This window comes from Ovis canadensis, chromosome 16 (genome assembly GCF_042477335.2).
Source record: "Ovis canadensis isolate MfBH-ARS-UI-01 breed Bighorn chromosome 16, ARS-UI_OviCan_v2, whole genome shotgun sequence".
NCBI classification, from domain to species: domain Eukaryota; kingdom Metazoa; phylum Chordata; class Mammalia; order Artiodactyla; family Bovidae; genus Ovis; species Ovis canadensis.
This window is the reverse complement of record NC_091260.1, coordinates 64,594,438-64,622,403: the sequence shown is the minus strand read 5'-3', so window position 1 is coordinate 64,622,403 and position 27,966 is coordinate 64,594,438. Positions and strand designations below refer to the sequence as shown.

Here is a 27,966-nt window from a genome sequence, read left to right as displayed (position 1 = left end):
ATCTCTTTTCATTGACTATGACTAGAAAAGATCTATTCCAATATGGAAAATAATGTTTTCAAAAATCAGCATATTTATTTCAGCTTCTGATCTTATTAGCTATTGCCTAGGTCAGCTTTGGCCTCTCATATCACAACTCCTGGTGGCTGAGAAAATAAACAATCTGCCTGCAATGAAGATCGAACCCAAGGTTTGATCCCTGAGTCAGGAAGATCCCCTGGAGAAGGGAATGGCAACCCACTCCAATATTCTTGCCTGGAGAATCCTAGGGTCACAAAGAGTTGGATATGGCTGAGTGACTTGCACTCACTCATAACAAACTATGAGTTAAATGCAAAACAAATGAAAGGCCCCTGGTTTAGATGTTGTTAACATACTTGGAATATACAACTTAGAGGTAAGCAGTTCTTATAAGCACCCTAAATCCCTTTAAGAATCAGAAAAAGCCATTTCCTCTTTACTCAACTTCTAGAATAATTCAGTCCTAAAGCCTTTTGTCCTGACAGAGATATGCAACTGGGGAAGGGATACAGCAGCCAGATCAAGGTACCTGAGCCAGATCCGAGTGAGGGAGGTGTCCACAAAGAAGGGCTAGCAAGGGGTATCAGGGATCGATTAGCATGACTAAGGCATCCATGTGTGGGAAATATGGCCTGTGTGGGGCCTCAGAGCCCTAGTGAGGTGAACAAAACCTCTACCCACAGTGGAGGAGACAAGATGATAGAAAGAGTGCAGATCTTCAAAGCTGGAGTCACAGGGCACCTGCAAGGTGTCTTCAGGGATCGTGACAATTAAAGACTGGGCTGATCAAACAAGAAAATGTATTAAGGATAGAACAGCCAGACTTCTCACTCTTGGAAAAGAGAGTTATAAAATATAAAAGGATTAAAAACAAGCAAACCTGGAATAAATGACGGCATTAGATTAGAGTTGGAGGTACTAGAGCGTAATCGTGATTTTCAACATCTGTACAGTGATGGAGAAATAAACAGTTTGTAGCTCAGCTGGTAAAGAATCTGCCTGTGATGCAGAGTTTGACTCTGGAGTTGCAAAATCCCCGGGAGGAGACAATGGCAACCTACTCCAGTATTCTTGCCTAGAGAATCCCCATGGACAGAGGAGCTTGACAGGCTACAGTCCATGGGGTCACAAAGAGTTGGACATGACTGAGTGACTAAGCACAGCAAACATGTACATGTGCATAGATTTACTATTTAGCTGTGCCCACTGAAAGAGACTGGGAATGATAATATTCTAATAAGAAAAAGCACATAGAAACCAGATTTTTGCTTCTAAATATTATTCTCCATAAGGGTGAGAAGAGAACTTCTTGAAAAAATAGCTTTCTTCTTGACTAAGGCAGCAAACATGCAAAACAAGTTCCAAGCATATTTTTGAGCCAGAAGGTCAGGGAGTATTCAACTAATTAAGGATGATATTAAAAGCACATAGAAATCAGCTTAGTGAAGATTTCATTGACCACATTAAAAAATTTTCAATATTAAATAGATACCAATAGATTAGAATCAATTTAATAAAATAAGAAACCTTGAGACCATAGAGATACAAATTACTAGATGGATACTTTGAAAATATGATGATGACCAGGTTATTTGTCCAGTTTTAAAATTCCTCTTAACAAAATATGTAATAATTACAGGAAAGATAGAGAAATTTTACAGTGGAATCAACATCTAATATAGACAACCTCTATATATACCTCAGTTACACCTTCTTTCAGTATTCACATCTCTATCTAATCCCATTTCCTTGACTGTAGAATGGGCTTATCAAATTGATTCTTAAAAAATACATAGAATATGGAAGAAATAATAGGATATCAGACCTCCCATGTGACACAGCAGTAAAGATTCCACCTGCAGTGCAGGAGATGCAAGAGGCACAGGCTCAGCCCCTGGGTTGGGAAGAGCCCCTGGAGAAGGAAATGGCAGCCCACTCCAGTGTTCTTGCTTGGAAAATACCATGGACAGAGGAGTCTGTCTGACTATATAGGCCCTGGGGTCACACAAAGTCAGAAACGACTTAGCACACACACACAGTAGGACATCAATTCCAAAATAACAGCCACATGAGGGCCTTAGTAGTGTTTCTCCTGACAGGAGAATCTTAGGTAAGGTATATTCCTGATAACTAGCTTGACACGAAATCCACAAGAGACTTTGCAACAGAGACACTCGGGCAAATCCATGCCCCGGACAAGAGATAATACATGTTTCTAGTTTTATAGTTTTGAGTCTCTAAACCATTGGGTAATTTGTTACACAGTAGTAGATAATACAAAATTTCATTCCTGGCAGTGAGGTGCTGCTATAACAAATACTTAAAATGTGGAAATGCTTGTGTAGTCAGGCTTTGAGGAGAATGTGTCAGTACAAAGTGCCTTGAACACATGGTTTATTGAATCATCATTCACTTTACTTGCAAGCTAAGTGAGGAAGCTGTAAATGAGGGCTTGCAAGAAAGTGAGAACCTTTTACTGGGAACTAGAGGAAGAGGGATCATTGTTATGCAGTGGCAGAAATTTAGCAAAACCGTTGCTTGCATTTATTTGAACAATAGAAAATACATTTAGTGACTTTTAAACAAAAACCTATCCAGGTCTTGCTGCTTTTGAAGGTTCCTGGTCTTTCCACATGGCAAATGACACTAAAAGTAAGAGGTGACTTCCACGCAAAGCTTAAATCCAGGACATTGACCTGGAACATTTTACTATATAAGACATTACGGAGACAATCGATGAAGCTTGAATAGAGTCTAAAGATTAGATTGCAATAATACATTAATTTTAATTTCCTTATTTTGATAAATGTATTTTTGTTGTGTAAGGAGAATGTCTTTATTTATAGAAAACAGGCAAAATTCTTTCTCCAGTCTCCTAATAATGGCTATGCTTATGGGGCACAGATGAAATCAATGATAGTTTCCCTGTTCATTCTATACCATTTGAGCTTCTCTATGTGCTTATGGCTGGCACATATGATAAAATATTGCTTTATCATTTTACCTGTGGCACTTCTGTGAAAGCATGGAAGTATGGAGATTTATGCTTTGAAATAATAATAATGGTGTAATAAATTGTGTAAATAAATAATGGTATAATAAAACACTACATTTTAACTATAGTCAGGGTCTTTGCTATTTCTTTCTTGGAGCTGGACTATTAAGTATGACCATGTAGAAAATATTCTCTGTTTAAAAACCTACCAACCGAGGCTTAAGTAGTACACGATCTGTGAATTTCCAGATGTTCAATCTGGATTTAGAAAAGGCAGAGGAACAAGAAATTAAATTGCCAATAGCTGTTAGATCAGAGAGAAAGCATGAGGCTTTCAGAAAAACATCTACTTCTGCTTTATTGACTACGCCAAACCCTTTGTGTGAATCACAGCAAACTGTGGAAAACTCTTTGAGAGATGGGGATACCTGACCACTGTACTTGCCTCTTGAGAAATCTGTATGCAGGTCGAGAAGCAACAATTAGAACTAGACATGGAGCAATGAACTGGTTCCAAATTGGGAAAGGAGTACATCAAGACTGTATATTGTCACCCTGCTTATTTAACTTAGACACAGAAAACATCATGCGAAATGCAGGGCTAGATGAAGCACAAGCTGCAATCAAAATTTCCAGGAGAAATACTAATAGACTCAGATATACACATGACACCACCCTTATGGGAGAAAGGGAAGAGGAACTAAAGAGTCTCCTGATTAAAGTGAAAGAGGAGAGTGAAAAAGCTGGCTTAAAGCTCAACATTCAGAAAACTAAGATCATGGCATCTGGTCCCATCACTTCATGGCAAATAGATGGGGAAACAATGGAAACAGTGACAGACTTTATTTTGAGGGGCTCCAAAATCACTGTAGATGGTGAATGCAGCTGTGAAATTTAAAGATGTTTGCTCCTTGGAAGAAAAGCAATGATCAACCTAGACAGCATATTAAAAAATGTAGAGATGTTACTTTGCCAACAATGGTCCATCTAGTCAAAGCTATGGTTTTTTAAGTAGTCATGTATGGATGTGAGAGTTGGACCAGAAAGAAGGCTGAACACTGAAGAATTGATTCTTTTGAACTGTGGTGTTGGAGAAGACTCTTGAGAATGCCTTGGATTTCAAGGAGATCCAACCAGTCAATTTTAATGAAAATCAGTCCTGAATATTCATTGGAAGGACTGATGCTAAAGTTAAAACTTCAATACTTTGGTCACCTGATGTAAAGTATTGACTCACTGAAAAGACCCTCATGCTGGGAAAAATTGAAGGCAGGAGGAGAAGGGAAAGACAGAGGATGAGGTGGTTGGATGGCATCACCAACTCAATGGACATGAGTTTGAGCAAGCTCTGGGAGTTGATGATGGACAGGTTAGCCTGGCATGCTGCAGTCCATGGGGTTGCAAAGAGTCAGACAGGACTGAGCAACTGAACTGACTGAACTGAATAACCTACCAAAAACTCCACCAACATTTTCATCCTGGAATTTATCCCCAAACCTCATGTAAAACAATGCAATTCATTAAAAAAAAAAAAATCCAAAACGGTACATGTTACTTATTTATTTTTTGTGAAGCCAACAGCGTAATTCCTTGAGATGTATACAACTTAACTTAATTCTTTCTAAACATTTTTTAAACTCAGTGAATAAGAGATACTTATTCCTCTGATTTTTTTTCTGATGCATGGAACACCATCCTCTAATTATAAAATAATATAGTAATATACCATCCTCTAATTATAAAATAATATAGTAATATAATATTCACACCAAAATCTCTACAAGCACAGCTGAGATTAAAAACTAATTTAAAGCTTCTGAAGAAATTTTATAAACCACTAACCATAGAAAAAGGATATAATTGATTGCACTAACTTTGTTATAAAGAACCCGGGAATCATTCCTATTTTCTGATCCATAAGAGTTTTCATAGAAAAATAAAGATGAAATAGTAAATGATACTGCATATAATTATCATAATGGTTAAGGAAAACAGGAAATGCAAATCTCCATTAGTTCACTTGGCCCCTAACTATTGCTCAGGAAATGGCAGGTCTTACTTCATCAATTATGATTTACAATTAACATCTATAACATGTGCCATAGGGACCTGGTTACAAATAACCCACTCAGTGGCTTAAAAATGGCTAAGCTGAGGCTGAAGAAGAAAATACAAGTATAAATACGGATTTAAATATCTTAAACCTGTCAGCACTCTAGGAAAAGTAACTGAAACTGCACACCCTACTGATGCAAAATCATCAGATATTAAAGAGGGCTGCTGCTGCTGCTAAGACACTTCAGTCGTGTCCGACTCTGTGTGACCCCATAGACAGCAGCCCACCAGGCTCCCCCATCCCTGGGATTCTCCAGGCAAGAACACTGGAGTGAGTTGCCATTTCCTTCTCCAATGCATGAAAGTAAAAAGTGAAAGTGAAGTCGCTCAATCATGTCCGACTCTTCGTGACCCCATGGACTGCAGCCTACTAGGCTCCTCCGTCCATGGGATTAAAGAGGGCACATTACTGCAATTAATTGTTACTCCAATGATCTTACAGAATTAAGACCACATTCATAACATCCAAATTTGTCTCCAAGGAAAAGCTTTGAGTTGGGGAATATCTGGATCATAAAGTAATTTCCTTAGGTCAGAGTAAAGGCAATTTATCTGTGAATATTACTTCCATAGCATATTAGATGTAGCACAAGTTAGTGACAAAGTGACCTTTCTCTTAAACAATTCATAGATTCGCTAGAATTTTCTTCAACTTTGGGGAACTAAATATATTCCATAGTCTTAGAAGTCTTAAATACCAATTTCCCTCAAAAATGTCTACTATCCTGCTCACCACTATCCTTCCTTTGTAGAGTTATGAGTTTTATAATTTTCACATTTGTTAATTTTGATTCCAGGTTTAATCATTCATCATATTTTCAGATGTAAAATCCATTATTGCTAATTTGGCATTTGCCTAATAGATTTTTTTCTTGACCTTTTATATTACAATTAAGCTTTTTGTTGACCAATCTTTCAGTTGTGTTCTACTCTTTGTGACTCTTTGTAGCCCTCCAGGTTCCTCTGTCCATGGGGTTTTCCAGGCAAGAATACTAGAGTGGATCACCATGTCCTCCTCCAGGGGATCTTCCCAACCCAGGGATCGAACCCATGTCTCCTCTATTGGCAGGTGGGTTCTTTATCTCTGAGCCACTAGGGAAGCCAAAATGAATGTTAATTTAACTTGAATATTTTTTGACTATCTGTTGAGGAAAACAAAAAACAAAAAACATTATATTGAGAAATAGAAGAGTAAGCCAAAGTTCCCTGATTAAAGAAATTTGAAATCTCTCTTGCTCCCATGTATGGAAGTGGAACAGATGAGGCTGAATTGAGAAGGAATGATATTACCTCTCACTGATACAATTTGCTTAGATATGTATTTTTTAAATTGGCTGTGTCTTTCAGTAAAAATGAAATAGGAGCATTCTCGATTATTGGGGAAGGGTAGTTGTTTTCCAGAGAACACCTCAAGCGTGGATATTCAAAGCCAACTGTGAGATTTTCCACAATAGCTACATTGTCCAATACTCCATAGTCAGTTCTATCTGGTCTTGACTGTATATTATTTTAATAGTCCAGGGAAAATGACACAGAGGCAGGGATTTCCTAAAAGGGATGTAGTAAAAGAAAACAGGGGGGCGGGGAAACATGGGCCAATTAGAGCAGTAAGCCATTTCCCAATGCTAAGGAGGGTATGCTTGGGAATGGCGTTCAGGTGCTCTAGGGACCTAACTGTGATGTTAGGATGCAGCTGTTGGTTTTTTTTTTTTTTTGGTCAAGTAAAAGCTGAAATAACAACTCTCACAAAACTAACCAGGTCTTCTCTTAATAGGTGTAATTGGTTATATGTATATGTAGGATTCTGGGAAATGGCAAAAGTAGTGCCTGATAGTTTTTCAATTTCTAATATTTAATATGTAAATAGTGTTTACACTTGTTAGTATTTATCTGAAAATGGCATATTATGTAAACACAATCCAAGAATACTTGGGTGAACTCATAGCATATGATACAGTTCCATATTCAAAAGAAACACTCCTCTATTACTAAAAAAACTATATTTTAAAAGGAGGATGATTGAAAATAAGTTTAGGTTTTTACAGAAGTCTCTTGACTAACCAGTGAGAAATTTTGGCTATGGTATATGGCAAAGCATTTTAAGGAACCTGTTCTTCCATGGATCTTTCTGATAACTCATGGTGGTGAAGCAAACTCTGTCTCACTCACCCCAGTACCAAACCTGGACCACTCAGTTCTCTTACTCATCTACCTTTCACTTGAATTTCTGGATTTATTTCTCTCTTCAGGCACTAGCTGAAAATTCTTTATATAAAGAATTTTTATAAATCTTTATATAAAGTTTCAGCACTTTAGCCCTATCCTTTCTCGTAATTGGCATAAAAAAGACCTAATGGATTATAATAAGACAGAATTTTCTAATACTGCAGAGGGATGCATCTGTTTGCTTTAAGGATGCTGTTTCAGTACTAAAGAGTAACTAATGGTTATGAATTCATGTAAATACTTCCAATTTACATAAAGTAAGCACCAGTTAAAGTACTTATGTACTGGATTTCATTGTCTTCTTAAAAGCCATATTTTGTCTCAAAGTACTATCTTCATTTTTCTCCCCCCACCCTTCATTTTTTCTACTTGTACTTATCTTCAAAGTGCAAGTTTATAAACAGCTGTCCATATTTTCAGGGACTATTTTCTAATAAGACTTTTTCCAAACTGTGTTTCTAAATCGCTAGAAATCATAGCATAGCATAAAAGAAGCAGTTCCAAAAAAAAAAAAAAAAGTAGCCCTGAGTATGCACACAAAAGTTTAAAATTGAAGTGAACTCCTCTGAGCTGATTTCTTAGGTCAAGGAAAGAAAATGGTCTTTGAATGCCTGATAAGGTCACAGACACAATTTCCAGTGCGTTTATGGTAAATCCATGTGACAACTCCTACAGCCGCTAACCTGCGTCTGCCCTCAGGGTACCCTGTACCATCTTCTTTGCATGTCTGGGATGGCTGAGGGGGCAGCAGGAGCCCTCTGAGAAACGTCAGACTTAGGAAATACTAGCAGTGGCTCACATAGAGCATTTCCAGTTGAAACCAGAAGTGATGAGGAACTTTATCTTACAAATGCGCTACAAACCAGAAGTTACTATGAAATAAATTCAGGGATTGGTTGTGGTGACTGGGCAATAAAAGTTATAATTAAAAATTGTCATTAACGCTGGAATCCTTAACTCATTGGTCCTAAAATACATATTATAGGACTTTGTGAATTTCAGTTGTTGTTGTTCAGTTGCTAAGTCGTGTCTAACTTTTTGTGACCCCATCAGGCTTCTCTGTCCTTCACTATCTCCCGAGTTTGCTCAAACTGCGCTCAAACAGTGTCTGTTGAATCAGCGATGCCATTCTTTGGGAATTTAGGTAGTAAAATTTATATTATATTTAAATTGTTAAGAATTATGATGCTACTATAGCCTAACTGTAAATTTATTCTAGTAATGGCTATATAATGATACTTGCCTCTGGGTTTGATGGAATAACTTCTATGGGTTATTATAGACACAATACGTTTTTTTTCAAAGTCTCTCTGGATAGCTCCAAAGCATGAAACACATCCCTTTATGAACTCCTTCCAGATGCAATGCATGTTTTGGATAATTTATTTTGGGCCAAGACTTACTATTTGGTATTTGGTGTTACCTCCAGAACTGTGTAGGAGTCTGAATTTGTAATGGCAATCACTTTCAGTACAAAGTGAGTTATGTCCTTAAAATAAAATGGCATTCTATGAATTCAGGGAAATATAAAGATTGTAAAATAGTGAAGAAATGTTATATATTCTAGTTATTTATGTATCTATTCAAGCATTTAAAATGGAGCAAGACAGGAAAAAAGTAGAAAAAAAATGTTGAAAAAGTAAATGAAATTAGTTGTATCCTACATAGTGCAAGAATAATCTTCTGGGTTACAAGTAAGATATTTCCATCAACCTGCAGAAAAACACTTGTTGAAAAGGCCTTATTGTAGCATCTGACAAAATTTTTACTTGCTTACTCACCCACAGGAGACATTTCTGGAACACTAGCAATGTAAGGTCCGTCCAAAAACTTCGGCTCATTATCATTAATATCCTGCACTTTGATGATGAATTCTGATTCAGGCTCCAGGGGCTTCCTGGTTTCTATGTCCACAGCCTGAGCACGAAGTGTATAGAAAGGTTTTTCCTCTCTATCCAGGCTCCTTATGGCATGAATGTCCCCTGTAGTTTCATCAATGGTAAAAACGGTGCCAGCGCCATCTCCCGAGAGGGTGTATTTTACAGTGCCCTCTCCTTTATCTAAGTCAGAATGGAGCTTTAGGGAGAGAGAGAGAGAGACAGAGAGAAACATCATTAAAGGGATGGTCACATGTTAAAAAGTCATACTTGCAGTATAATTTTTTATCAGAAAAGTTAAACCAAAATCTTATGGCTCTTTTTTCCCTTTTCCCTTTTATTTCACCAATGTTATTTTTTTTACAAATATTTTTAACACAAAAATTTGAAAAATGTATGGTGAGCACCTACATATTCTATATATCTCAGAGATTCCACTGTTTCCCTTTCAATCTTACTATATAGGACTTTTGATTTATCACGTAGAGAGATAGCACGTCTATCCTTTCATTAACTCTCCTGTCAGTCTATTTTATTTCTCCACTCATTACTGAGGTCAGAAGTATAGCCCCAATCCATCAACATGTATAAATCTAATGATTTTGAACATTTACTTCTTTCACATACTTTGGGGGATGAAATTTCATAAAATGAAATGCACAACTCTTAAGCATACTTATTGCTTCATTTTAAATGACTGTTGTATTAAAATAAATTAGCTGATATATATTAAATCAGTCCATAGTGTCACAAAGAGTCAGGTATGACTGAGCATGCAGATGCATGCACACATATTAAATCAAAAACCTTCCAAATACCCTAAAGATAGAAGTCAATAGTGTGCATCCAGTGAGAGATATAGTAAAAACAAAACAAAACTCAGGAAACACTATCGTTTCATTTGAAAGGAGAGGACAGTTTTGGCATACCAGGTCGATTTTAGATATGAATGATGGAGTATCTTGTTTTAACAGACTGACTCTCAATGAGTTATTCAGTCTTACTCAGCCAGATGATGGGTAGAATAACTGATTATTTCTTCAGATTCACAAATGTTTATCTATAATCTGTACTATATATTTGAAATGTAATAATATAGAAGTTTTGGATTTCTGCTCATTTCTTTTGAAATTCAGCACATGTCTAATTGACTGTAATACAATATGGAATGAGATACATAGAAATGTAATAGAGGAGAAGACCATTAAAAAGAGAAATTATTATTGTGTTTATTGTGTATTATTGTATTGTAAATCAGTGTTTTTCAAACTGGAGTCCAAGATTTAACATAAGATGATCCTGATGCTGGGAAAGATTGAAGGCAAAAGGAGAAGAGGGCAGCAGAGGATGAGATGGTTAGACAGCATCACTGACCCGATGGACACAAACTTGAGCAAACTCCAGGAGATAGTGGAGTACAGGGAAGCCTGGCGTGTAGCAGTCCATGGGGGTCACAAAGAGTCAGACACAACTGAAGGGGCTGGGCATGCATGTAAATTATATAAATGTTTCATTATATACAATCTCTAAGAATATGTATAACAAAAAGTCTCTCAGTTGTGTCTGACTGTTTGAGACCCCATGGACTCTACAGCCCATGGAATTCTCCAGGTCAGAATACTGGAGTGGGTAGCCTTTCCCTTCTCCTGGGAATCTTCCCACACCAGGGATCAAACCCAGGTCTCCATCATTGCAGGTGGATTCTTCACCAGCTGAGCCACAAGGGAATTCCCAAGAATGGGTATACTCATATATATAATGTGAATAATATACATTCATATTCTAGTTAGATTTAAAAGGATGTATATTTTTATAAATCATATTAATTTTCATTCAGATACTGATCTGAAATGTTTTAAAATATTTTTATCTGATTTCAATGTTCAAATTTTTAGATTTAAAAGTTCATTCCAGTCAACAGAGTAACCAAAGAAAATATGTTAAACTTATAGTGTGACCGAAACCATTTGTGGCATATTTGAGAAGGCAATGGCAACCCACTCCAGTACTCTTGCCTGGGAAATCCCATGGACGGAGGAGCCTGGTGGGCTGCAGTCCATGGGGTCACTGAGGGTCGAACACGACTGAGCGACTTCACTTTCACTTTTCACTTTCATGCACTGGAGGAGGAAATGGCAACCCACTCCAGTATTCTTGCCTGGAGAATCCCAGGGACGCGGAGCCTGGTGAGCTGCTGTTTATGGGGTCACAGAGAGTCAGACACGACTGACGTGACTTAGCAGCAGCAGCAGCAGCATGCAAGTTTAACCCCCTTGCAAAATTTTGGATAAAGATGAGTTTTGTTTTTCTTAATGTTTCAACACAGCCTAAAAGTTTTAAAAATATTTTAAAGCATATAATAATCCTTTGCAAATAGGCATTGTGTGTATTAGTAATATTAAAAAAAAAATCACTCAACTTTGTTACATCTTTGTTCTTAAACTCAACATCTTCCTTTAGATTCAGTAAAATAACATCATCCTTCATATTAATGTCATTAAATGACTTTATTCATTTTGTGAATTTGTATTTATTTCAAATTGCTCTGAAGTACACTTGCATAAGTGCATAAGCAAAGAATTTATACTGGGTAAATGCTATAATTTAAACAATGAGAAAACTATAAAGAAGCACCACATTTTTTTTTCCTTAAAAGTTTCTGTATATTTTACTCAAGTCTAAGGAAAATTGCTAAAAATGACAGGAAGAGGTTTTTTTTCCTCCTAATTTTTTATAAACTGCTATGAAGCATAGGAAGTTTCAAGCGTAAAATCAAGCTGTAGATAAATGTTCTTTGAACTTAGGAATTTCAAATTGCAAATTTCACCCATACTATTAAAGATTTTCAACACAGTGAGCATTACTTTTGCTTTCAAATTTATCTGAAAATATGAGACAGGCAAAAGCAATGACTTTATAAACTGGATCTATTTTGCCAATGGCCCCAAAGAATATCTGCTAATTTTGTGGGAACCAAGTTGAAAATTCTAAGTAGGTTTTTACAATGTGATCCAACTAGAGTTACCAAAAATATCTTCATTTAGCCAAAATCAGAACTGTTTTCTTTTCAAACTGACATAAGACCAAAAAAGCAAATGTGTTTTCAGTTCATGGATCCAAGATTCAAATTAAATTCAATTGCTGCTACTCCTTACACGTCTATCTTTTCCTTCTAATTTAAAGCTGGGTTTTGCAGAGATTAAAGCTTCAGAAGAAATGTGTGAAAAGATGTTAAAATTTAAACTGAAACTGAGATTGATGACGGTAAAATTCTCTAGAGGATTAGAATGGTTATAGCGGTTTATTGCATGATAATACCTTAAAGAAGATCACCTGCAATATCTGGCATTGACAGGCAATGTTTAAAATTACTTACTCTGTACTGATTGAGTCCACTATATGCATGACTAGCTAAAAGTATAGGTATTTTTGCAACATTAGTTCTAATGTTAAATGATGTTAGCCTGATGTTGGGTATCTTCAATTTTTTTTTCGTATTACATATAAAATATTTTGAGTAGAGAATGTTATAAGCTAACATGAAAATCTCCACCATCCTCTTACCTAGAGATAACTTCTATCACTTTATACCCTTTCCATTATATATATTTTCCATTATATATATACATTCTTATATAAATATATCTGAAAGTTTCTATATATATATATTTGATATGATTTTATATGCTGCTGGACTGTGCAGTCTCTTCAGTTATGTCCAACTCTTTGTGACCCTAATGACCACAGAAGGCAAGGCTCCTCTGTCCATGTCACTCTCCAGGCAAGAATACTGAAGGATGCCCTCCTCTAGGGGATCTCCCTGACCCAGAGGTCGAACTCATGTTTCTTGAGTCTCTTGCATTGGCAGGCAGATTCTTTACCACTAGTGACAACTAGGAAGCCTGTAATTTTATATGCATATATAATATTCTTATTATAAATACATATAAATGATATAAAAATGAGGAATTGGTCAACATTTTCCATTACCATAATCATTTCCAGTGTAATTTTAAATTCTTCAGAATTACTTTTTAATACCTGCATTATCTTTTTTAAAGGAAGTTGAGTGATTCAATGGCTTTTGCTTAGCCTTTCATAAGTATGTGATAACTATGTGTGTGTTGTCCTGTTTAATTCCATAATAAACAGGCAAATATAAATAGAAGGGTAATTATCCAGATCAAAAATGTGATGTTTTTTATGAATCAAAAGTTATTGAATCTTGAATGATTCCAGAACTTGCTCTCCATAGATGAAGTTGATTTCTTAAAAATTTTAGCAATGCAACTCAGGCTCAGTTTACATTATGAAGCTACTTCTTTGTCTTAATTTCATTTAGCAGGAGAGAGGATTACAGAAGAGTTCACTTATTGAGTTTCATCTTTTGGGTTGTGTAACTGTGAACAATCACAGATGTATTTTACAGAGAAGCTTCAAGCTTCATGTATAGCAAGCTAATAATTTGACAAGGATAAAATTATTTTCCTTTATAGCAATTTAAAAATAACAGCAAGAAATGTTTCTTATTCCAATTGTTTTGCTTTAAAAGCTGTTTCTGAGTAGGTACTGACTATATTTACAGACTGAAGCAGCCAACTCCAGTAATATCATCTTTTAGTATTGACACTTAAAATAAAATTTCTGCCAGAAGCAGAGTTCCATAAATGGTGTATATAGAAATATGCACTGTCCAGGCAGTTGTTTTGTGGAAGTGATGTTGTTATTTTCTCATGTTTTCCAAGTCATCTCAGATGGAGCGTGAAAATGAGATGCCAAGGAGGCTTAAAAAAGATGCTGAGGACTAGCTTCAGAATGTGAGCAAATCTGAATTCCAGTGCCTAAAAGTTTTGAGAAATCCAGCCTAAAGTGTTTACCAGCATCTCCCTGATTATATTTTAGAAACTGATGCACAATAAAAAAAAGAAAGAAATATATTCTTATTTTTTCTGGGTTTAAAAGTGCACATAATATCACTACAACCAGCAGTGATTTCATTTCTATTTGCTATTTCCCAGGATAAGCAGTGGTTACCAGACATGAGAAGGGCATAGAGTACGTTGGGCAGAGAAATGTATAATTTTGACAATTTTTTTTTTTACTGGAAAGTTAAAAATTTGTTGTTGTTGTTCAGTTGTTACCTCATGCCTGACTCTTTGTGATCCCATTGACACGAGCAGTTCAGGCATCCCCATCCTTCATTATCTCCTGGAATTTACTCAATCTCATGACCACTGAGTCAGTGAAGCCAGCCATCCAACCATCTCATCCTCAGTCACTCTCTTCTCCTCATGCCCTCACTCCTTCCTAGCATCAGGATCTTTTCCAGTGAGTCAGTTCTTCGCATCCGGTGGCCAAAGTGTTGGAGCTTCAGCTTCAGCATCAGTCCTTTCAGTGACTATTCAGGGTTGATTTCGTTTAGGACTGGTTTGGTCTCCTTGCTGTCCAAGAGACTTTCAAGAGCCTTCTTCAGCATCACAATTTGAAAGAAATATTTGACTTGGTGTAAATACCTGCAAACTACTTTACTATGTGTTTATGGGTATTATGGTATTATGGGTATTAATCTAACCTGCTTTTTAGATTATATTGTAAACAATTTGCTTTTTCAATAAGTATGGATTTATTACATCTATTTATGTTAATCACAAGTATTTTAATCAAAATAATACATTGAAAAGGCTAAAATCAGAGTATGGAAGTGTTTATAATATATAATTTTTACACTCTTTTTCTCTGTCTTTCTCACCAGGGAAATCTGTATCTATTGTCCAACAGAAACCAACAGTAACACGTCTGACGGATATATCCATTGGAAGTACAGAGCTTGTTTTTTCTCCCCCTTATATTTTCTTCTAAAATGTTTGCAACCTTATTTTCATTTTGAAATTCTAATTATTTAGAACGTTGTCTCCAAGTATGAGTTTATGTGTGCTTGTGTTTTGAATAGTGTGTCCAGATATGAGTTGATACATTTATGATTCTTTCATTGGGTTGGGCACTTAGCAAATTCTTTCAATTAAAAACTATTCTCCTTCAGCACTGAGAAATTTCCTTCTATGATTATTTCCATAATTAAGTTCTATCCTTTGTCTTTTCTATTGTTTATCTAGAATTCATTCATTCAATGTTAGACCTCATGCACCTTCTATAAATAGTATACTCTTTCTACAATTATTCATTCCTATATATTCTGGTCTATTATGTGAAAAAATTAAAACTTATCTTAAAATTATGTATTACTTTCTATATTTTCAAAGTCAATAAACATGTCCCCATGTGTGCATACATGCACACCTACCACAGACATATTAATTTCCAAGATATTTTCTTTTCCTATGAATGTCCCCACTTAATAGAATCATGCTTTTGTTTTGTGTCCACTGGGGATGCCTGAATCTTTTCGAAAACTCTAATTTGTATATATATGTGCATGTGTGTGTGTCCCCTAAACTTTCTGTTCCTTCAGGATCACTTTTTGTTTTTGGAATTTGAGCCTTTATTTTTCATATCACTGGCTTTCCTCAAATGTTTGATAACTCTTACTCATCAGTTCATATTCTTTTTTTTTTCTTTTTTTTTAAAATTTTAATATCTTTAATTCTTACATGTGTTCCCAAACATGAACCCCCCTCCCACCTCCCTCCCCATAACATCTCTCTGGGTCATCCCCATGCACCAGCCCCAAGCATGCTGTATCCTACATCAGACATAGACTGGCGATTCAATTCTTACACGATAGTATACATGTTAGAATGCCATTCTCCCACATCATCCCACCCTCTCCCTCTCCCTCTGAGTCCAAAAGTCCATTATACATATCTGTGTCTTTTTTCCTGTCTTGCATACAGGGTTGTCATTGCCATCTTTCTAAATTCCATATATATGTGTTAGTATACTGTATTGGTGTTTTTCTTTCTGGCTTACTTCACTCTGTATAATCGGCTCCAGTTGCATCCATCTCATCAGAACTGATTCAAATGAATTCTTTTTAACGGCTGAGTAATACTCCATTGTGTATATGTACCACAGCTTTCTTATCCATTCATCTGCTGATGGACATCTAGGTTGTTTCCATGTCCTGGCTATTATAAACAGTGCCGCAATGAACATTGGGGTACATGTGTCTCTTTCAATTCTGGTTTCCTCGGTGTGTATGCCCAGCAGTGGGATTGCTGGGTCATAAGGTAGTTCTATTTGCAATTTTTTAAGGAATCTCCACACTGTTCTCCATAGTGGCTGTACTAGTTTGCATTCCCACCAACAGTGTAGGAGGGTTCCCTTTTCTCCACACCCTCTCCAGCATTTATTGCTTGCAGATTTTTGATCGCAGACATTCTGACTGATGTGAAGTGGTACCTCATTGTGGTTTTGATTTGCATCAATATAGTGAAAATGAGTATACTACCCAAAGCAATTTACAAATTCAATGCAATCCCTATCAAGCTACCTGCCACATTTTTCACAGAACTAGAACAAATAATTTCAAGATTTGTATGGAAATACAAAAAACCTCGAATAGCCAAAGCAATCTTGAGAAAGAAGAATGGAACTGGAGGAATCAACTTGCCTGACTTCAGGCTCTACTACAAAGCCAGTCACCAAGACAGTATGGTACTGGCACAAAGACAGACATATAGATCAATGGAACAAAATAGAAAGCCCAGAGATAAATCCACACACCTATGGACACCTTATCTTTGACAAAGGAGGCAAGAATATACAATGGAGTAAAGACAATCTCTTTAACAAGTGGTGCTGGGAAAACTGGTCAACCACTTGTAAAAGAATGAAACCAGATCACTTTCTAACACCGCACACAAAAATAAACTCAAAATGGATTAAAGACCTAAATGTAAGATCAGAAACTATAAAACTCCTAGAGGAGAACATAGGCAAAACACTCTCAGACATAAATCACAGCAGGATCCTCTATGATCCACCTCCCAGAATTCTGGAAATAAAAGCAAAAATAAACAAATGGGATCTAATTAAAATTAAAAGCTTCTGCACAACAAAGGAAAATATGAGCAAGGTGAAAAGACAGCCTTCTGAATGGGAGAAAATAATAGCAAATGAAGCAACTGACAAACAACTAATCTCAAAAATATACAAGCAACTTATGCAGCTCAATTCCAGGAAAATAAACGACCCAATCAAAAAATGGGCCAAAGAACTAAATAGACATTTCTCCAAAGAAGACATACGGATGGCTAATAAACACATGAAAAGATGCTCAACATCACTCATTATTAGAGAAATGCAAATCAAAACCAGTTCATATTTAAGAATAGAGTTTTGAAATTATAGGATGAATTTGATTACAGTTTTGTCCTAGGTTGAATGGACAATGGAGTTCTATCAGTGGCCTAATTCTTTTCAGATTGTCTTTAGAAGAACTTCTTTAAAAAAAAAAGTTTTTATTGTTTACATATGACTCATTTATGTCTGGATTCCATGCATTATCATGCAGGTGGGAGGAATTCTGTACACAGACTATCAGTTAATCTCCATATTTTATCATCCTTTTCTCTTAATCTTTGGCATTTTTGAGTCTTTTTCAGAATTTTTCCTCAGTTGAATCCCTCTCAATACAGATGCTTGTAAGTAGTTTTTAATTTATTTGACCAGTCACCAATCCTTCACCCACTTACCAGTTTATAGAAATTGACTATACTGTCTGATGCCCTGCATACCACCTGGATCAAGATTATAGCTGTCATCACCCAGTCATATTCAATTTTCTCCCCTTATCACTCCAAATATAGTTCTTTAATTTTCTAAACATTGATCCAAGCAAGATTTAAGCATTGCATTTGAATTTTGTCTTTATTTTCTTTAAGTTTAAAACAATCATGCCTATTAATATTATGTTCTTGTCATTATCTTCTTTAAGAAAATAGGCTTTCATTCTAAATGTGTCTGCTAGAACAAGAAACTTCCTGATGTGTCTTTGAATCTTTACTATTCTGTCTTAGACTATCTCTTCTTCAGTTTTTAAGTATATATGAGCCAATATGGTGCCAAAACAGTGTGTGTGTGTGGTGTTGCTTCAGTCATGTCCACTGTGTGTGACCCTATGGACTATAGCCGGCCATGCTCTCCTGTCCCTGGGATTCCCTAGGCAAGAATACTGGGGTGGGTTGCCATTATGCCCTACTTAATATTGAGATCCTTGTAACACAAATTACAGACGTCTTCCACCAGCCATCTTCATATACACATTCAGTCTAAGAGAAAAACTTCCCAGTATAGGATGTGCCTCAGTAAATTTTGGTGTAAGAGTAGCATGTAAGCGGTAATATTTATTTTCAGTTTGAAAATCTATGATTATGAAGGCTGTAGAATGACTTAGTACTATGGTTCAGCAGTCCATGCGTGAGATAAGAGGTAATATTATTTACATACAGGATTCATTCTCATAAATGGGCCAAAATGAATATAAGAAATTTTTATGTGAGTTTCTTTGGCTGAAATAATCTTATTATGTATAAAGTAAACTACTTTTGCTACATTTTCCTTGGTGAACATAAAAGACTTGGTGTGCCCTATTTTGTAGTTGCTCAGTTGTCAGGAACCTTACAGTGGTCATTGTAAGAGCTACAAAGTGATTAGATTATGTTCAAGGAGTCATTTATTGATGAAAGACCAGACACAAAGATGATCTATAACCCTGCCAGAGTAATGACACAATGCAAAATATCTGTCTTTTGGAAGCCACAGAATGCCCGAGAATATTTGGCATTCTATTCCATTCTGCCCCCTAAGGGGACTCATTTGTTCTTCCTAGCTTGACTGTTGTCATTTGACAAGGGGGATATCACTTTACAAGGCTGGGAATTCCCTTTAACAGCCCACTGTGAGTTCAGAACTCCCCTGACTGGGTTACAGACCCAAAGCTATTTATCATCTGGAAATATTTCACCTTCTATTTAAGAGAGTAGAGATTCATTTCAAAAAGGCCCACACCTCCCCCGAGGTAAGCCACAGAAAAGCAAAGAAGAACAAAGACTGTTTACAATGCTTGGGAACAATAAAAATGGATGTGCTTGGACATATTATACATCCCATTAAAGAAAAAACATACTCTTCTCCGGATGTTCTCTTTCATCCTTCTTTTTCTCCTTGAAGACTGCATGTGTGGCTACATGTGAGGAGCATCCTAACTAATTTTTTAGATTGTCATATATTACAACTTTAGCTTTTACAGATTACTTTATATCATTTGAGAGTGTCACAATGTATTAATAGGTACTTCTGTAAAAGTTTGAGAGCTCATTGGAATGGTGCCTGGATTTAAGAGGAAAAATATGGGTAGACAAGGTCAAAATAATTTCTTTCCTACAATTCCAAAGCTGTAAAACATTTTTCACAAAGTCAGGGTTTTGGTAAAAGAAAAAAAAAAAACTTAAACAATAAACTAGCAATAAACTAGACTTATTAAATTGTCAGAAACAGAATCTCTCTTTGAAGTAAAATTGTATTTTATGTATTATTTCAAATATGGTTATTTTTCAGAATGCTAGATAAATTTGTATGAATTATTCTAAATGTAAAGTAAATGCCAAAAATAATGCAGAAAGTAATGCCAATAATAATGGATTATTAGTAATCAAGATACAGTATTATAGCTAGAGGTAATTTATGAATTTATTACCATTTTGTCTGTGTTATTACTTTTATTATTTGCCTTTACTGAATAGCAGGCACTATGTTGTATATTTATAAGCTTTATTTAATTCTCAAAATGATCAATGATACGCTAAAAGTAGAGATTTGAGAGATAAAATTTTTAAACTAAATTCTAACAGTTTAACATGTTTAATTTTCTATAGCTATATGTTCTATCCTAAATTCTTAGTAACTGTATCTAATAACTCTAATAAAGCAAGCAGACCCAAATACTAACTCTAATATAAATCATGGAATGATCTAAAATCTATGATTATGAGCATCAAAATCTAGGTTTAGAGTCCTAAATCCATTTGTCCTTACCTGGACATTACTGTGTAACTTAATACATGTCTGTGGACTTCAGAACCCTCATATGTAAAATGCGGATTTTAACATTTATATCGTAAATTTGGGGGATACTGCAGAGCATTTGACTTCATGTTGTCCATTTTCCTACATTTATCTCCATTTATATCCAAATGAACCCAGGGTAGCAATATTTGTTTTTATTTGTATCAACTTATGCTCATATGTGCTAATTGGATCCAAAATAGTGGAAAAAAAATGCTATCAGGCTTCTACTTTTGGCTAGACAATTTTTAGTGGTTTTATATACTTTCTATATTTAATGCTGAGAACAACCCTATAGGTACAACTCTATTAACATCATCATTTTGTAGATATAGAAATTGAGGCACAGAGAGGCTATTTCCTCAGGACACACATAGAAAGATACAAAGATGAGATTCCAATCAGGTAGTCTACATAAGTGCATGTCACTAGCACTTAAACCAAACGTTTCCTTTCAATTTGGAAATTATAATGTCATTTTCATTAATTTTTGAAATTGTCTCTCTTGCGAGGAAGCACACGCATATACATTGAATTTTTGGTCAGATAATTGGCTTAGCCACAGATGGAAGTTACCTAAGTCTTAGCTTTGTGAAATCAGTTGGAACAACACCCAGTTGTACTATTATGGGTGCATTAATGAGAATGATTTTATTCAAAAATGCTTCAGACTGCTGACTAGTGATTGCACTACACACTAGAGAATATCATTTAGTTTTTTTTCAAAGACACAGGAGTCCAGAGTCCAGCAGGGAACAGCATGAGCCATAATAACAAAGATATCCATTCAAAACACTGTCTGTTTCAACAGTTGTGTACCTCTCAAATAACAATTTTCCATAGAAACTTTTGATGAGCATATACCATAATTTTAAAATGTTATATCTATTTTATTAAAATACAAAGTGATATTACATTTGTAGTTAGAAAGCATCATCTAAGTAATATGCTGTGTCAATTACAGATTTGGAACAATTAATAGTCAATTAGAAAGAGGTGAAAATCTCTTGGACAGAGAGGTCTGGCAGGCTAAAGTTCATGGGGTTGCAAAAAAGTCAGACACAACTTAACCACTAAACAACAGCAGAACAGAAGCGAACAATATTTATGTTGAAGAGAACATAACTAACTTTTATATTAATTAAAATTATTTTTTGAAGTGTTTGCACATGTTTACACTACAATTTGCTTTGAAACATAAAAATCCACTATCTTAAAAACAAACGAGGAAACAGTCATAACACGTGTGGTCATTTCATCAATGTGCTACTTACAATGTACTAATAATCACAGATAAACACGTGAATGTGCTTCAGAATGTTTAGACATGTGTACATGTTGTATGTGAGAGAAAAAAGAGAAAGAGTTGGTATTTATACATTTTCAAGTGTTCACACATGCATATTTTTGTAAAATGAATAAAGGTCAAGTAGATATACATACTATAAATCAATGCTCTAAGAACTCAATCTGAAATTACGTTATCTGCTTTTATTTTTTCAAGGGTGGTTTGAAGGTGACCCATTTTCTGTAGCATGCATTACTGTGGGGATTGCTTTATGTATTAAAGCACAAAGCCATCCCATTGAAGTCTTTTATTTCCTTTCCTTACTTTACAGTAACTTCTTTAAGTGGATTTTGAAAGTATAATATCACCAATGCAGAAAAAATAAATCCAAGTACTTAAACAGGTTGCTTTCTTTCTATCATGAGTCAAGCTGTTTTATGTCAAATTAACCGCTAAGAATTCATCTTTCTCAGTCTTTATCCTATAACAGTGTCATAAATATTATCTTATTTGCATGATAATGTACACATTAAATATTATTTTCCCAAAAGTATAAAAATGAGTAATCTTAAAGCTAAATATCAATTTGTTAAAGATAAATGGAAACAGTACTATTCTATGTAAGGAAGTCAGTAAGTTATATCTTGTTTTTAAGTACAGGTTAGCATGTTTTTTTATTTTAAAGCTCTCATTATAAACACATTAAGTAAAGAATCATTCTCAAGGTTCACTTACTTCCCATAGGCCTAATAGGATTCCCTAGAAATCTCCAGAGATAACAGATCCACTTTAACTCTAACTTTAAAATGAAAAAGCAAAGAATAAAAATAAAGGGAAAAATGAACACAGCTTTCATAGATGCTAAGACCTCAGGTTTGACTGCTTTTAGCAAATATATGATATTGGATACCTGAGTGAAATAAATTGATTTCAGCCTATTGCATTTTTAAAGGTCATTTTTTTTAAACAAGAAATTCAAGATTATAAAGGCAGACACTTAATTTGACATTGATTGAGACCTTAAATGGGGAATAAATCTCTCAAAGTTTGATTGCTTTTCAGGAGAAACTGCATTGCTTTGTGATTAAAATTCCTCAATAATTCATAGAATCCATGGAATCATGCGTATGTATGCATGTTTGTAACACGTTTTCTGAAACCTGACATATGAATACCATAGAATGTATATCTGCATTATTTCCAAAATTACAAAAAAAAATATATGTTTTACTGGTCTCCTTTCACTGCTTGTTACAATATTTTTCTCTTGATATATCATTCAAGGAATTCCCTGGTGGTCCAGTGGTTAGGACTCTGAACTTTCATGCCAGGGACCATGGGTTTGGTCCTTGGTTCCTTGGTCTGCGGATTAAAATCCCCACAAGCTATGTAATGTGGCAAAAAAAAAAAAAGTAATAATTCATTGAATGCTTATTAAAGTAAGTTATACAGAATTTCTGAGATTAACCAAGGTCTGATCATATACTTCATTGTATTATTATTTTAGATCTTATAAACTTGCACACACTCAATACAAAATTGAATCCAAATCAAGGCTTAATTCTCAGTTATGACTGAACTCCAACATATATGATGTGATCAGCAGAATTCTACTTTAATGCCAAGATTTCTCTCCCCTTAGTATACAGAATCTGCAAAATTCCCAGCACAGAGAAGACTATAGATTTAACCCTTCAGGTTACTTTATGTTGGGTAAGCCTGATCTAATCACATGCAATTTCTGAAAGCAGGAGGGTTTTTTCCTAGACGTAAAAAAAGGAAGTAAGAGATACATGATTTAGCTGGTTTGTAATAAAATGAATATTCATGCTGAAAGTTACTAATACTTTCAGAAGGAATTGAAGACAGTTCCCACACCACTGCTGGCAGTATGAAGGGGACCTCAGTTCTACAAAAGCAAGGAAATACATACTACTGTCAGTCTGAATGAAATTGAAGGATGACTTTCCCCAATTCTCAAGAGAAAATAACAGCACTGCTGCCACTTTGGGTTCAGTTTTTTGAGACCCTGAGCAGAGAATCCTGTGACACTGTTCTGGATTTCTGCCTGAAAAACAGTGAGTTAATAAACAGGTATTGTCTTAAGCTGCTAAATTTGTGGAAATTTGTTATGCAGCAAGAGAAAATTGATACATGTAGGTAATTATAGAAATCATTGATGATTACTAATCTAGAGCCAGACATCTTGGAATGTGAAGTCAAGTGGGCCTTAGAAAGTATCACTATGAGCAAAGCTAGTGGAGATGATGGAATTCCAGTTGAGCTGTCTCAAATCCTGAAAGATGATGCTGTGAAAGTGCTGCACTCAATATGCCAGCAAATTTGGAAAACTCAGCAGTGGCCACAGGACTGGAAAAGGTCAGTTTGCATTCCAATCCAGAAGAAAGGCAATGCAAAAGAATGCTCAAACTACTGCACAATTGCACTCATCTCACATGCTAGTAAAGTAATGCTCAAAATTCTCCAAGCCAGGCCTCAGCAATATGTGAACTGTGAACTCCCTGATGTTCAAGCTGGTTTTAGAAAAGGCAGAGGAACCAGAGATCAAATTGCCAACATCTGCTGGATCATGGAAAAAGCAAGAGAGTTCCAAAAAAACACATCTCTTTTCTGCTTTATGGACTATGCCAAAGCCTTTGACTGTGTGGATCACAATAAACTGTGGAAAATTCTGAAAGAGATGGGAATAGCAGACCACCTGACCTGCCTCTTGAGAAATCTGTATGCAGGTCAGGAAGCAACAGTTAGAACTGGACATGGAACAACACACTGGTTCCAAATAGGAAAAGGAGAACGTCAAGGCTGTATATTGTCACCCTGCTTATTTAACTTCTATGCAGAGTACATCATGAGAAACACAGGACTGGAAGAAACACAAGCTGGAATCAAGATTACCGGGAGAAATATCAATAACCTCAGATATGCAGATGATACCACCCTTATGGCAGAAAGTGAAGACGAACTAAAAAGCCTCTTGATGAAAGTGAAAGAGGAGAGTGAAAAAGTTGGCTTAAAGCTCAACATTCAGAAAACGAAGATCATGGCATCCAGTCCCATCACTTCATGGGAAATAGATGGCGAAACAGTAGAAACAGTGTCAGACTTTATTTTTTGGGGCTCCAAAATCACTGCAGATGGTGACTGCAGCCATGAAATTAAAAGATGCTTACTCCTTGGAAGAAAAGTTATGACCAACCTAGATAGTATATTCAAAAGCAGAGACATTACTTTGCCAACTAAGTTCCTTCTAGTCAAGGGTATGGTTTTTTCTGTGGTCATGTATGGATGTGAGAGTTGGACTGTGAAGAAGGCTGAGCGCCGAAGAATTGATGCTTTTGAACTGTGGTGTTGGAGAAGACTGTTGAGAGTCCCTTGGACTGCAAGGAGATCCAATCAGTCCATTCTGAAGGAGATCAGCCCTGGGATTTCTTTGGAAGGAATGATGTTAAAGCTGAAACTCCAGTACTCTGGCCACCTCATGCGAAGAGTTGACTCATTGGAAAAGACTCTGATGCTGAGAGGGATTTGGGGCATGAGGAGAAGGGGACGACAGAGGATGAGATGGCTGGATGGCATCACGGACTTGATGGACGTGAGTCTGAGTGAACTCCGGGAGATGGTGATGGACAGGGAGGCCTGTTGTGCTGTGATTCATGGGGTCACAAAGAGTCAGACACGACTGAGCGACTGAACTGAACTGAACTGAAATGAACTGAAATGAATTATAGAAATAAAATATTATTGTTATTTCATTTTAAAAATGTAAGTCATGATTTCAATACAATTTTGATTTCTTGGTTATGTGGTCCAATTTTCTAACACATTATTTAACTTGCTAGTTTGTTTAATTTTTCCTATTAATCACTTTACTATTTTTACCAAACTTATGTGCTCCTTCTTTTGTACAAATTATCCTGTACCAATTCACTGGGTGAATCTAATGACATGTCAAGTACTACATTTTGCCCCTTTAACCATTCAGTGTCCTGGATAAGGAAATGGCAACCCACTCCAGTATTCCTGCCTAGAAAATCCCAAGGAAGAGAAGCCTGGTGGGCTATAGTTCATGGGGTCGCAAACAGTTGGACATGATGAAGTGACTGAACACTGAGCACAACCTTTTGGCGGGAAGAGATCTTAGGTCTGGTCAACGTTGATAAGTATCTGCCTTTCAATTCAAACCTGCTTGACTATCAAGATAGTCCTCACCTTACCTTGCATGCTAGACAACAAAACGGAGATGCCTTGAAAACAGAAGAAAATGAAAGCTACCTGCAAAGCAGATTGAGATGAGAGAAATAAGGAAAGAAAAGGGGGAGTCATGATACCACCATGTCAATTCCAGTAATCATTCAGACTTTCTACATAGAATGAACCCATAAATCTCCACTCTGAATTGGTTCTTGCCAGTCATTAAAAAAATCTTGTCTAATCGACCACAAAACACAACCATTCCCCCTTTATTTTTCAATGCAATAAGCAACTATTGAATACTGACTGTACTCCACAGACCTGGGGACAAACTCATCAGCAATTACCCAAATGTCAACATGGGTATGGAGAAGGTAATGGCACCCCACTCCAGTACTCTTGCCTGGAAAATCCAATGGATGGAGGAGCCTGGTGGGCTGCAGTCCATGGGGTCGCTAACAGTCAGACACGGCTAAGCAAATTCACTTTCACTTTTCACTTTCATGCATTGGAGAAGGAAATGGCAACCCATTCCGGTGTTCTTGCCTGGAGAATCCCGGGGACGGGGGAGCCTGATGGGCTGCAGTCTATGGGGTCGCATAGAGTCAGACATGACTGAAGCGATTTAGTAGCAGCAGCAACATGGATAAAGGATCTGTTTTTCCACATCAAAGTCGTTTTTTTTTTTCTTTTTAAAAAGCTTAAAAGATTTTACTGTTGTTAATTCTCCATCCTTTACACCACTTAAAACAACTATTTCTTGTGTGTGTTAGTCACTCAGTTATTTCCAACTCTTTGAGACTGTTTCCATGGGATTTTGCAGGCAAGAATACGGGAGTGAGCAGCTGTCCCCTTCTCTAGGAGGTCTTCCTGACCCAGTAATAGAACCAGGGTGCCTTGCCTTACATGCAGATTCTTTACTGTTTGAGCCACCAGGGAAGCCCATTTCTTATATTAGAGAAGAATAAAATATCTGCCACTCTTAAATTTGGAATGAGGGAAACCTAGTTAGTTGATCTGATGTGTGATGAGCTTGGGATTGATGCAAACCTGTCATCATGTAAATCATCATGTAAAGTCAGATGAAATGTGCTATTTCATTATGTGCAGACACTTACTTGGTGGCAAAGACCTCTGTTCCTGCCATTCAAGCAATGACCATAAATTAAAACTAATTAAACTGATTCATATGCTTAGATTCACTAATTCTCTCATATTCTTATGAGTATTCTCCAAGTCAGCTATTCTAAACATTTATTTTTAATGTGAGATTTTTTAAAAACAAAACAGCAGCTACCTCACTATGCAGAATATGTTGAATGAGCCAGGGTCAGGCTCCAGTTTCCTCCCAGTTCCCTTCCACTATCCAGAATCATGGATACACTCTGGAAAACTTATCACAATGCATAGAACACATGAAATTCTCTGCTTGAAACTTTATGATGTCACAGTGTACTCCAATCCAATACCTCAACATTGTGGGACAGGAAACATTTTGTGTTGAAGATAATGTTTCTTTAATTCCAAGATTTGATGAATAATGATGTATTTTAGTTTAAGATGGGCTTAATTCCTTGCCTTATAGAACATTGAGTCCTTTGCTTCTATGATCCTTTAGTGTTTGCAGATTTGACAAAATTTGCCACCCTTTTTATATCCTGAAGCCTTCTCTGAGAACTCATATCTGTTGGTTTTGAGTACACACTTGCTGCTAATGATGCTTAAAATTTACTGGCCTTGTTCATAGGGAGGAGAATAAGAAGGCATTTGACTAGTCAGCTCAGATATATCAATATATATCAGCTCACGTGCAAAAAAATGGAAAGGCATTCTTCTTGTTTAAACCACATCTTTCATATTCAAGAACTATTTCTACATGACTCTTGAACTCACCAGTCCAAATTGCTACATAATTTCTTGATTAGAGAAACTAACCACCTGGCTGTTTCCCAGTTACTTTGATTATACACAACTCAAACTAAGTGATACTGCTGCTGCTGCTAAGTCACATCAGTCGTGTCCAACTCTGTGTGACCCCATAGACGGCAGTCCACCAGGCTCCCCGTCCCTGGGTTTCTCTAGGCAAGAACACTGGAATGGGTTGCCATTTCCTTCTGCACTAAGTGATACTAGAGATCAGCTATTCCAAATTTAGTGTAACTGAAGTTGGTAAAGAAGGAGATATAGCTTTAAAAGAAAAGGAAAAA

The 27,966-nt window shown here is 36.2% G+C and overlaps 1 protein-coding gene across 3 annotated transcripts in view; it reads right to left on the bottom strand.

Moving 5' to 3' along the window:
- CDH12 (cadherin 12) overlaps positions 1-27,966 on the bottom strand; it is a 1,193,930-nt gene that overhangs the window by 220,111 nt on the left and 945,853 nt on the right. For all 3 annotated transcript variants that reach the window (XM_069556583.1, XM_069556584.1, XM_069556582.1), the window contains one exon: positions 9,139-9,433. In XM_069556583.1, coding sequence (XP_069412684.1) covers positions 9,139-9,433 — 295 coding nt within the window. The remainder of the gene's footprint in view (positions 1-9,138; positions 9,434-27,966) is intronic.